Below are 14,111 nucleotides of genomic sequence, written 5' to 3'. Positions count from 1 at the left end.
GGTAAAAGTCGATATCTAATATTTTTCAGAAGCTCAAAGAAGAGTCTTTGAATCTTACCTGGAAACAAAAAATCAAAACCTAATACTTGCGCTTCAAATAAATGTCGAAAAAGTGAACGATAAACTTATAAGAAAGCTCTTTATTAATATTAATATTTTTAATGAGTCTGAAAAATCTAGCTGATTGACTTATAATGACGATTGTAATATTTACGATGTTCAATGATTTGCATCGAGAGCTCAAAAATAAAACGTTTTGGATGCACCGGACATTTATTACGCAACTCGAAGCCTGCAAAGCGGTTAACAGCGGTTAACAAAAATAAATTCGGTTGCCCTCTGAGCCCTTGACATTAGCAACTGTCGCTGCGTGAATGACAAACTTGGATAAGACCAATGATCTATAATTAATAATGTATTAAATATAGTATATTATACTATTAACAAATTTCAAGAAAAGAAGATTTTAATATAAATTATTATGATATTATTATTTTTAACAACATGTATAAGCCGTAGTTTTTAAATTAAAATAGTATACATGCTATAATTTACGATAGATCAAAAGCGCGATTTTTTTCTATTTAACATGCAACGAAAATGTATACACTTTTCATAGTGCGCTCACAATGCACTTTGTCATAACATTTAACGTTTTCATTGAAAGCGTATCCTGTGGCGCTGATCCTCGCTGAACGTCAGGGTAGAGTGAGTTGATGAGGATAATCTACCCTCGAAACCACCGAACAAAGAATCCTTCCTGCCTTCTCATCTCAGAGAATATGGTGCGACCGCTCGTAAAAAGTATCAACCGGGATTAAATTAGTATTCATACCGACTCTCCCGAGGAGAACTGGATTTAGGCTTTTTTATTTTAAAATATATTAAACATTATATTTTAGTGTATTTTTTTATTCGAAGTTCATAAATACTAAACAAAAATAGATAGCATAGTTGAAAGATTGTATAATTATTCTGATCTAGAATAATTATATTAACTCACTAAAAACTATAAAATTATAGACTGTTTATATTTAATAATTTAATGTATGATTCTCAGGTTTATATGACGTGCGATAATTAGTTTCAATGTGACATTAATTTTTTCAAAGCCTGAAATTTTTTTTTTGTAATATTAATAAATTTATAAGTTACCACAAGTGTCGCTATATTTGTTATGAATTAATTTTATAGCACTTGATATGATAATATGTTCCTAATCTTACTCGGATCATATCGGTTTACCTTGAGAAAGTAGAAATTACAATATCTGATAAAATAAACTAACAGGTTAACTTTACACTCAGTATATATATATTAACAAATTCAAAAAAATTAAATGTTGGGAGCAACTTACATAGAAGAGTATATCGAGTGGAAAATTGCGCGAGTGCAACTAAGCCGTCGAAAAAAAATGATGGGGAGAACATTCAAATGAAATGCTTATGAGTACGCTGATGAGGCAATCTCGCTCTTGTGTCCATACCCAATGACGCTCACGATCGCTTGGACATTTTTATAAAATTTATTCTTAGACATTTACGCGAAAATGAACACAAACGTTGTTGCGCGCTGTTTGTATTGAGAGATTTCGCATGAATCGCGGCGTTTCGTAAGTTCGCGAACAAACATTTGCGCAACTCTCGTAACGTGGTCTTTCGGGATTACATTCATAACTTTTTTCCAGTAAAACAAAATACGTGTACAGGGTATTTCAAAATTATTTTAATAAAATAATATACATATGTAATATTGTGAGAATAAATAGGACGAATATTTTGAATACAAGGTCAGTAAAAATGATTATATTTACTCGATTGACATTACTGTTGTTTCCGACTGGGTCTGTGTGACGTGTCAGAGGTGTAAAGGCCTTAGTTGTGTAACACATGTGCTTGACTGTGCGTGTATCTCAAATGGCCGCGTCAATTCTTAATCCTAGCAAGTAAGAGGTTCGTTGCGACAAGATGCTTCTAAAATTTATAGCAAACTTATTTCAGCTTGTGACAATGACGTCATGAGCAGTCAAAATATAGCAATATAAAATGATAAATTTAAATCTAAAAAAATTAAACTTAAAAGTCATCCATTTTCACTAATAAATGTATTAAAAATCGATGATGAAATTTATCTCAATAAATTAATGGTTATCTATGATGAAATATAAATGATAGGGCGATAAGTTTAAGATATGTTAATTTGTCTTTTAATTAAATGTATCAAATATATAATAAGATATATCTCACTACTAGAAAATTATTTATTTATTTTTTAGTCAAGAAAATGTCTCAATAAAAATTATTAAATGTTATAAAACATCTGTATAAAAATCGGTAGCGTATTGTATAGGATAACATTGTGGTTTATCATCTGTGAGTTTCCAATGAATGAATTTTGAACAATCGTTACAAAAGGACCCGCAATGATACTATGAAAAACGATACAGTATAGAACTGGGTGTCTAAAATATTGTGTACATAAAAGATATAATTATTTTTTTTAACTTTGTTTAAAAAAACTGTCAATTTTTAATTATTTCATAACATAATGAAAAAATAGACATTTTACAAATTTTAGATTACATGTAAAAAAATAAAAACACATTAGTACATTTTTGAATACCTCTAAGTTTAAAAATATAAAGACTTTCACCATTATTTAAATTAAATTATGACTATTGTGACCTTATAGGTTACCCCAATGCGTCGCGATGGTCAAAGTGCAATAGAGAAAAAATATTTAATAATAAAAATATTACTAACTATTTATTTTGGATATGACAATTTAAAAAAATTATCATTATTGCGTAATTTATTTTTAAAAATTCACAAGTATATAAATATGTTTATTAGCACCAAATCATTCCAACTTTTTCCGAATTATTTATAATGATAAATAAAATACGTTGCAAATTAAAAATAATTTAACTAACTGATGGAGAGCCAAATATCGCGGCCCACATAAAAAATAAATAATTTGCCTGTGTGCGTTTCGATTGAAAAACCAGGGGTGGCGCAGGAGTATTTGAGGGTAGTCCAGGCCCGGATAAGCCCCCGCTGTGTTTGCGGCCCCGATAATCCTCAGATTTGGCCCCCTGCATCGTTTATTGAGTGGAATTTAATTTTTACGCACCGCTCTTAACTCGACTCTGCCTATAGGCACTATATTCGTTGCTCATATACGCGTCTATATAAAACGAATAAATTTCGACAATAAAAAAAAAACATTTTTATTTTGCTTCATTAAATATATTACGCAGCATAGTACCCTATTTTATTTGAAATTTAATATGAGTTAATATTTCATTAATCCTCTCTTTGCCATTAATTAATTATTTTTATTGTATATTAAAAGTCATTCTAAAATATTATTAATTACAAAAAAGTAACTATATTCATTTTTACCATGTAATAACATTATCACTAGCGTTTATTCACTAATTTAGTACAAAAGTTCAATATGTCGTATAAGTACATTTTTTTAATATGGATATATTCTGTTTTGCTACTTGGATTTAAGCGCTTGCCTTTCCCAGGGGAACAAATAGCAGAGTTTTGTGTTGAGAGTCGTGTATACGTTTTTCTGCTGATTTAATTTAGCAGACTTAATCAGCGGGACATCAGAGAAAGAGCTCTGGATTCCTTTTCAAGGGAGCACCGCCGTATCATACGGTACAGTTAATCCAAATGATTGTGAAATGGATAGACATTAATAAATGTTGGCATTGACGTATTTAAAAAAATAAATAAATGTACAATTAACAATATATTAACATAGAATTTAAATAATTCAAGTTATCGCTTAAACTTTTTAATGAAATATAATATATTTATTACAGTTAAATTATTTACACTACAATAAAATGCAATATAGTTTTAAAATTAAAGTTAGCCAAAATAACTGAGGCAATGTTTTTATAACACGCAAACAACCCTTGCCTTAATATTTTATTAGTAAAGGAAACTGCATTAAATTAAGGACGAGCATCAAATTCACTAAAAACATCCCGGAACTAAAGCACGAAAGACTTGCTGCCATTAAATATTTATCAATGGAAACACAATAATAAAAAAAAAACACTTCATTAGCAGCTAATTAGACCAGAAATAACATACGCTAGCCCAATGTGAAGTAACACTAATATATCATTATTTACTAAGCTCAGAGTCATTAAAAATAATGCGATACAAATAATATATAACACACCTTTCTATAATAAACTTAAAAACTTGATAATAGATTACCAATACCAACGATTAACCCACTAATCTAGAGAATTGGTTATTATGAGAAAACCAATCTTACATTTAAGTATAAGCTTAAAAGGCCTAAATACAAATTGATTTGGAGGCATAAATTTATTACATCCAGGGCCTCAGTTTTAAAAATAGTTTAGTTTGCAACATATTTTTTGTATTTTTCTTCAATTTATAATATGTTTTATTGCTTGCTGGTTTAAAACCAAAAAATGGTTTTAAACCAGCAACTTTTACTTAATTTTATTGTATGTATTTCCCATTACTTTTATTTTATAAAAAACGTTTATATCAAAAAATCATAGTAGCTGATTATATAAAATTTAATTCAATTTAATGATTTTTTATATTAATTATACATATTTTTAATTTATCAAATATACTATTCTACTACTAAATAAAAATTATTTATTTAAATATTGTATTTTATAAAAACAAAATGTTTATATTCCCCACCATCTTTTAACGAGTAAAATATTATTGTTGTATTTTATAAAATCAATACCTATGTACTATAATATGTACAAAAATAAGTTATAAATAATTTAGTTAAGATTAACTATAACAAAAACTTGTAAATGTTTTGATGTATTTTATGAAAACAGGCTTAAAATGTTAATATATAAATCGTTGTATTTTATAAAATCAGAAAATACAGAGCAAAATTATTGTATTTAATATTCGTGTGATCTATGTGTATCTTACATACTATTAAAATATATCTATATATATATATAGGATTTTATTGTTTAAAATTTAATATAAATATATTTAACAGAATAACTAAGCCTTTGTATTTTCTTTGGATTAGAACAACATAGTAAATAATAACAAAAATTGATTTTTTGCCTATAAAATTGATAAGATATTAAATTTATTTTTACATTTAAGGAGCGCCTCAGAATATAAATTTATAAAAAGTCTTGTAAGATACATTTATTTACATACGATAATAATAATAATATAATATAATCATTAAAATAAAACTTGGAAACAGTTAAAAATTGTCAAAGCTTAATAAATTCAAGTTAAACGATCAAAAATAAAAGTAATGATGATGAATTAAAAATATGTAAGTGGTGTGAAAAAATATGTATATTATGTTTATCTAATTAATTATAATATTTTTTTAATACTATCAGAAATATTTTTTTTAATTGGTTAATAAAGAGTGTATTACTAAAGATAAAATAGTTTAATATTAGATAAGTATATATATACAAAATTAATGCATCTCATTTTTCTTATTTTGCAACGATATCTTAAAAGCTGCATAACATAGAAATAACAGATTCTAAATAAAATATAAATATACAAGCATAAGAGATAAATGAAGATGGGTTTAGATGTATGTGCTTAAAGAAATAAAAAGTATAAGTGTATCAGATTTAATGTTAGAAATTAAGTCATATGCATAAATACCACATTATAAGTAAAGTGTATTTCCGCACAAGAAAATAAGAAAAAAATAATTATGTAGGAGTAACATACTACATAATAAATTAGATAATAAAATTAAATATATTACACACATTATAAAATCCAAAGGCTAATTATCATTTGCTAATTATATTAAATTTGACTTTAATTTAATAACTAATATTTTCTTGTTAATATGAAATGCAATTTATATTATAGTATCACAATCAAATTTTTAAGCAATAAAATATTAAAACCAATATATTTTATATATTTTTCTGGAGGCAAATAAACCGGCGGAAAAACATCCGTCGCGTCTTTAAGATACCTGGTGAGATGGCGGCGGAAAATTTCATACCGCAACTAAGCATCAATCAACATAGTAGACATTCTGCAAATTTCATAAAATGATTTTAAGTATACAACTTACAGAATTTATACAAAAAAAATAAACTTGCCTTTTATAAGATGAATGCTATTTTTTTATATAGTATTAAATTATTATTCTGGACCTTCATTTGATATCATTATTAAATCTTTATTTAGATATATGTTTTATATATTTTCATATAAATTAAAAGCAATAAGTTGTTATAAATAATAAATTTATGTTAATCTTAAAAATATTTCCTACAATATGTTCTATTAAAATACATAATTTTCGTACATCAATTAGAATTTCTTCCAGTAAATATGGAATTAGATGTTTACAGCATATTTCCCAAAATAGTAAGCAATATGACACTATTAAATAATTTTCGGTTTTTCAATCTAAACCAATAATTCTATTTCGTTGGTATTAAATTTGATTCAATTTTTTAAACCACAAAGCTTCAATAAACTAATTTAAATGCAACATATGGTTCGTGTAACCATTTTTATATAATTTTTTTTCACACTACAAGAATCTATAAATGTAATATTTACCAGCACCATAGACCAGTGATTAATACCGAAAATGCCTGGGTTCGAATCCTATACAACCTTTGTATTATAAAATTTCTATTGTCTGGGAGACCGGAAATATTGATTTTTATATAATCATAATTCCGATCAATAATCACAGATTTAATTTTATATATCTTTCTAATATCGTGATGTTGATCGTAATTGAGCTAGGTCTCAATCAAAAATTAACTCTAACTCAAAAATTAATTAAACATAGATGTATATATTTTAATATTATGTTATCAACATATTTGAACTATTGCGTAAATTTATGTTATTTTATTTTAATAATCTTATTAGATTAATTAAAAATTTTAAAGGACTAGTTTTTTCACTATAAAACTAGAAGACGTTCCATTATAATTTTTTTTACTAACGTTATAATATATATTTGTGTTACAATCGTGTAAAGAAACGTGCAATATGAAACAATAAACAATTAAAAAATAATATGAAAAAAAATAAAAAAATCTTAAGCAAAAACTTGTGAATAAAATAAGGTAACTAAAAAATCTAATTTATTTTGTGACGTCTTCTAGTTTTATAATGAGTGCTTTAAAATATTAAATTATTCAGACTACATGGTACACAGAAATTAATAATTATGATTATTGCAATTATATTAACATAACTTAATAATTCACAAGTTTTTGTTTAAGATTATTTTTATTTTTTTATTTTTTTATAGTTTTTTATTGCACGTTTCTTTACACGCTTATTACATATTCATAGTAAAATCCATTTTTTAATATTAAATATTAAGTTACAAGGGTTGATGTATGATATTATATCGTACATCAACCCTTGTAACTTGTAAGCCGCTCAAAACTAATATATTGTACAACTAGTAAATTATCATACGAAAATCAGAGTTTTGTTATTATAATTTTGAACTATTACAAAATAATTTCGACTTGTTATTTTGACAGCCAAATTAAGTAAAGCAAAGTCACTTTGAATATGTTTACAATATTTTAACAGTAACTTTATTTTATAATTTTTTTGTTAATATTAGAATATCATATTTTCTGCTATTGATTCCTACAATTAAAAAAGAACAATACCTCTCATAAATAAAAATCATACATATGGGCGAGAGGCTAATACAAATCTTACTAGTTTAATTCAATTTAACACTTGCGCATGTGTCAAATGTCGAAACGATTTGAATTTTTGAGACCCTCGAGCACAGGCGATTCTGTTTGGTATGATTTTGATGAAATGTATTCATGGTGTAGTGGTTTTTATTCAATTGTGAATGATAGGGGCGTGCAATTTAATGCATGGGGTGGCGCAAAAAACCTTCAATGTGTCACCCCACGCGATTTCCCCAGCCACCTGCAACCCCAACTGCAATAAATCCAAAACTATTATTATACTCCTCCCGATTCTTTACGCGTAATGAAATCGTTAAAAAGGAATTATGGCGTACACCATGACGCATAATTAATTTTCCATTGTAGTGCCGTTTATATAGTGCTAAAAGAGTTGACACATTGTTAGTACATCCAATGACTATCAATAAAAATATATTTTTAAATGTCTTCAGGTTTATTTGACAATATGTTTATAAAAAAATATAAAGACCTATCGGTAATGAAATAAAACCTATAGTAATTAAATCAGAAATATTATTATCGATATCCCAATTATGGTTTCGGTAAACAGATAGGAAAAAATATATACATAGTAGAGAATCTTATTTTTGTCACATTTTATATTCCTGGAATCGAGATTATTTTATTTTACAGTGTGCATAATAGATTTATTTTTATATAAAATATGAGCAATAAAAATTCTAGAAAATCAAATATCTATAAATACCTAAATACAATAAATTTATATTACTATATACATATATTGTTTACATATAGTAGTACATGTATTCAATTAATCGTGTTACTCAATTTTTTCTACTGTTGTATACGACAAAAAGGCGTATCTGAGAACCTATAAATATATTTTTTTTAATATATAATAAATAGATACATATATCGGTGCCACTGAAAGCCCATGTCTATTTTCTATAGACAATATTAATAATGTTTAAGGGTACATAATCTGTATTTTTTTATTAATAGTATTTAAATTTATAATTAGGCTTTTAATTAGTATTTATTGAATTATAGATTTTTTTTAATTTAATATGAAAAGTCGTACATCAGTTCACTGCTACTTTCTTAAGCATCAGTTCATCGCCGAAATCTCTTTTGAACATCTACAAAAAACGGAATCATAAGTGCTAAAATCTGGATATTTAAAAAATGATATATACTTTATTTTTTATACTGTTTAAATGTATCATTTTAACATATAATTTAGTACATTTATTTATTTTTTAAGCATTATTGATTATTTCAGTCGCTCTGAATTTTTGGTTCAAAAGATTTTTTTTAACACGTTATAGATAACACGTTAAAATATTTCTTAGAATAAACATATTAGCTTTTTGCCTATTTTTTCTCTATAAAAATTGAATTAAACATTTAAATTTGTTATTTAATCTTAAATCGCAGAATTAAAATTGTGATCAGATATGTACATACATATAACAAATCTCTGACTTATATTTGAGTTTTAAAATTTGAACTCTGGTGTCGATAACACCTCTCAAAAATAAACTATGAATATATGCAAAAAACCGTAAGTACATATATAGGAACTTTATGGACAATTCAATCTTAATACCATTGTAAACCTGTGTATCAATATTGCCCCATTGCAGTCTTCTTGATGATTACAGCTTGATTACAAAATAGTATGACTATAATTTAAATATAGTTTAAAGCTATGAATAATAATATTACAATAAATAATATTTTTCTTATTTTACAAATGGAAGTTTTTTATATTTTATTGAAGTTGAAATGACAGATCATTATAATAGTATGTTACAGCTTAGTAGATTTTCTACTATAAACATTGGGTCATTATTAATTAAATTTAGTTTTATATTTGTATCTTGTCTTTTAATATTTTTTAACAAACATATAAACTAAAATATTTTTTTACTCAGATATTATTATTATTATACATATTTTATAAATATAAATCAAAACATAATAATCGTATAATATAATTAAACGCTATTATATATAACGTATTCCAAATTCTATAAAAAAATATGAATTAATAACATCATTTAAATATAAATATATGTTAAAGCTAGTACTTACCATGATTTTATTACATATGAAACTGATTTTATCCAAAAATAAAGGGAGCACTGAGTAACTAAAATTAATAATAATAAATATAAAATAAAAGCTCATTTTCTCTCCATTCAAAAAAATAAAATAATTTATAGAAAAATAAAATAATCATAAGATTATTTTATTTTTCTATAGTAATAATTTAGTTATTTAAAAAGGTATATAGTCATTTTTAAGTGATTATCAATAGTATTATTTTAATTTCATTATATACTTAATTAGACTATAATTTATAATTCAATAAATATATATGTATACGAAAATTAAATGTTAACATTTCGCATTAGTGTAATAAAAGACTGTCTTAATTAAAATAACAACACACATGCTATATAACCGTTATTATTTCAACGGATAGTCCTTTTAAATCAAAAAGATAAGATAAGAGACATAAATCTCGGTTACTCGGGTTGAATAAACTCTTAAGTTTATACAAATCGTATTTCTCTGCATACATAAGAATATTATGTAATTTTGAACAAAAAAATGGTCCGGTCTGATGTTTTATCAAGTCATCACAAACAATATTGTTTGCCGAAGAGTTTGTGTTATACAATATTTGGTAATTATTGTGCTAACACATGATAAGCGTTGTTTTATCAAATACTGTACCCTATATAGTACCTGTAATAATGAAACCATAATAATAATATAGTCGTAATTGTAAATTATCCATTTATTTTATTATTAGTTTATTTTTTTGAATAAAATGTATAAGTGTATATAAAATTTATTATTTTAGTTTATTATTAAGTTATATACACAGCATGATTTGTTTTCTTATTTATACTTGTGTAATTTCTAGTCCTGTTGAATCTACATCTTAGTAACTATTATCATTTCTTATCAACAAACAAACAGGGAAGTATTATAACGTTTTCTTGTAAATACAAATTCACTCAAATTTTAATTTAAAATTAAGGTTAAATAAACATTTTCTAAATAACATACTAACGATTAGCAGGATTAATCATAATAAAACAATTAAACTTGGTTACCTTCCGGTGTTCGTATATTTATTTTCAATTATCCTTCACGTGATATCATCATAAATGCTATTAAATCAATACTTGAAATTCACAATCTTCCGATTTAACAAATAAAACGTATTTACAAACGGAACAGTCTTTTTATATATACATATAATAATGTCGCATCTAATTCGAACTTTTTTTAAATTGAAATTTTCTATAAAACAATATTATTTTAATTTAATAAAATAAAAAGTATTGCTATCGGTCGCTGTGTTTACTTCAAAATCGATTGAAATTGAAATAAATTCAGCAATATATAATTTATTGCATTTACATTAATTAATGTTTTATTATTATATTTATATATACATAACGCTATAATTACAATTTATAAAAATAATGATAATCACATAATATAATATATTGATAGTAGTAATATTTAACTTGAATTTATATTGAACATATTAGCTTAAATTTAATATATACAAAATGACTAGCAACAAGTTTAAATTTAGTATTTACACTACTTAAATATTATTTTGTCAGAAGTAATTATTTAATTAATGGGAAATAATGTGGGCAAATTATATTAAATAATAAATTATTGATTTTTTAAGATCAAAGCATGAGTAAATCACATAAATAATTGCTTGGCGCAAAATAAATCATAATTTATTTTGTAGATATTTTGTAGAGAAAAGATATATTAAAAATATGCTCCACCTTGCATAAATAAATTAATATTACAGTTCAACAGTTGCAAACTAGAATTGCATTTTTATATATGCAATATATACATTGAAATTAAATTAAATTATATAATACTAAACAACAATAATACATTTTTCTGTCACATGATATTCAAATTTACCTTATTTTAAACGTAATCAGCTTATCCAGATTTGTAGCAAAAATTTGTATTAGAGTCTTAATTGTTAATGCACAATCCATATGTTTGTACTTTCGAACGTCACGATTATTGCACTATAGAATAAGCGATAGAGAAAACTATCCCGCGAATTCAAAAGAACCAAAGGCGAGACGCCGAATGTTCTATACTTCATCTGTTCCAATCGTCGCATGGCGCCAAAGGGGAGAACGCGGATCGACGAACAGGCTGGGGAGCGACAGAAGCGCTTTGATTTGAGCCGAGATTTGCACTACCGCTCAACAGCGATTCGATTGAAAATCCATGACGAGCTTTCCTCTCCGAGGGCTGCATCAGCTCAGTACGAGGAGCAGGCCTCAAGGGTCTCGGCGCTGCTAGCATCGATGGCGGCGGTAGAGGTAACGGCGGCAGACAATACGGTAACGGCAATGGTAAAGATAACGATAGCGGTAGTGGTAGTGGCGGTAGACAATACGCTTCGGGTCCTAACAAAGACGCTAAAGCTCGCTGTTCGCGTAGAAGCATACCTCCAGCTGGCCTTTTGTATCTCTTCCTTCTTCTTAAAAAGCTTCCATTGTCGAACATATCTTCAGCTAGAGGATCTAGTGTCCAATAATTACCCTTTCCTGGATTTCCAGGTTCTCTCGGAATCTTGATGAAACAATCGTTCAACGATAGATTGTGTCTGATTGAGTTTTGCCACGCCGGAAATTTCTCTCTATAATATGGAAATCTAGTCATGATAAACTCGCAGATGCCACTGAGGGTCAACTTCTTATGCGGCGATTGTAATATTGCCATGGTTATTAAGGCGATGTAGGAGTAAGGCGGTTTTATCAATTGTCCCGTTTTAGGCTTAGCCCTCGGCGCGGATACATCAGCGTCCGAATCGTCGGGGTGTTGCGTCATGAACACCGGAGATCCTTCGTCGTCCACTGAGACTGTTTCCTCCCGCTTCTGGATGTACTCCATGGCTATCTCGCGCTTCCTGAGGTACTCCTCCATCTCGCGGTCTTCTCTGGCTCGGTATAAATCGATCATTTCTTCGTGAAGGCCAAGGTAGCGGTCGTTAGGCAGCGAGGGGCGCAAGTCCAACGCGCCCCCCTGTGCGTCGTCCATGCTCAGGGGCGCCGTCGGTGGCGGCGTCGTCGAGTAGGGCGTCGCGGTGCAGCTGCCGTCGGCTGCATAGTGCGCTCGGGCCGAGACTGGCGAGCGGCGCCGGGCCGCGGCCCGCGTGCACCGACTCTGGCCCGTGCACCGAATCTCGCGGCCCGACCCCTCGTCGGCTCCGCCCCCAGCGCGAGGCGGGGCCACCCCTCGAATCGATGCCTCTCGCGTTTAACTTTATAGCGGTTCGCCAGCCGTGGAAGCTCCGCAGAGAGCGGCTCGTCATCCCTTAATTCGTCGCTTGTCTATTATGACGACGCAAGCTGTAAACACGCTTTTCTTCAAATTAAAAAAAAAATAAGCCCTTATACATTTACAAATATTAACACTTAATGCAGCTCATATATAAAAATAGTACAAAAATAATATTAAAAAATCCATATAGGGTGCGATTTATTAGTAAGGGATCTGTGCATTACAATAATAAAAAATGAGCATTAAATAAACATATCTATGTTCAATAAAAAACATTAGATTGAGCAACATTTTATTTGTAGTGTGTATTTTTATTATTATTATAATGCACAAACAATTTGTTTTATAAAACAAATAAGTTATATATTGCTCATTCAAATTGTTCTATATACATATATTCATCTCGATTTTATGTTTTAAAACAATTTTTATATTTATCTTTCTGTTAATTTTTATAATTTGTCATCGTTATCTTTAGTTTAGTCAATATTGTTAGCATTTTACAGCTATATTTAGCCCATACAAAAAATGTTATTTTTTTATTTGCGGCCATATATGCATAACTAGTGCTTCTTTTGAAGAAAAAGACAAAATTAAAATATCCCATTTCTCGATTATTTTAATAGATTTCCAGAATTCCCATTTATTTATTTTTATTCAAAAATAAATTTATACGAATATTTTTTAATGATTTAATGCTATTTTGAAATTATGTGACATTCAACATGTTTATAAATTTTGTTTTTTAGCTATGGTGTTTATCCCTAAGAATTATTTCTTTATAAAAATGCAATATAATGCTTTTTCATTGCTCGCGATATTTGATTTTCGATCATTTTCACAAAACGTTTATTTTATTAAAAGTTTAATTTGTACGAATATTTTTTAATGTATTTTCAACCGCTGCAATTTTTACAATAAGCAGTTTTAAATCTGCTAAATTTACAGCTGCATTCAGAGCAGGTGGCTTAGAAAGGGAGAGGGATTTTCTAATAACCCTTTGAAAACATTTTTTGCCTATATAAGTTTATGATCGACTTTAGAAATCCGG

General features: G+C 27.6%; 1 protein-coding gene across 1 annotated transcript; it reads right to left on the bottom strand.

Annotated features, from left to right (window-relative positions):
- Nucleotides 1–11,444: 11,444 nt before the first annotated feature.
- LOC148229572 (uncharacterized) lies at nucleotides 11,445–12,885 on the bottom strand. Its single transcript, XM_088197261.1, has one exon. It carries the CDS (start codon nucleotides 12,815–12,817, stop codon nucleotides 11,870–11,872), a length of 948 nt encoding a protein of 315 aa, XP_088053387.1. The 5' UTR covers nucleotides 12,818–12,885; the 3' UTR covers nucleotides 11,445–11,869.
- Between the last annotated feature and the right edge of the window lie 1,226 nt (nucleotides 12,886–14,111).

The sequence above is a fragment of the Plectrocnemia conspersa genome, unplaced genomic scaffold, assembly GCF_051122295.1.
Source record: "Plectrocnemia conspersa isolate PC_06_02 unplaced genomic scaffold, ASM5112229v1 ptg000011l, whole genome shotgun sequence".
Classification (NCBI taxonomy): Eukaryota; Metazoa; Arthropoda; class Insecta; order Trichoptera; family Polycentropodidae; genus Plectrocnemia; species Plectrocnemia conspersa.
This window is presented reverse-complemented; position numbering and strand designations above follow the sequence as displayed.

Coding starts and splice junctions, on each gene's coding strand:
- LOC148229572 (XM_088197261.1), bottom strand. CDS start 12,817: ATGGACGACGCACAGGGGGGCGCGTTGGACTTGCGCCCCTCGCTGCCT.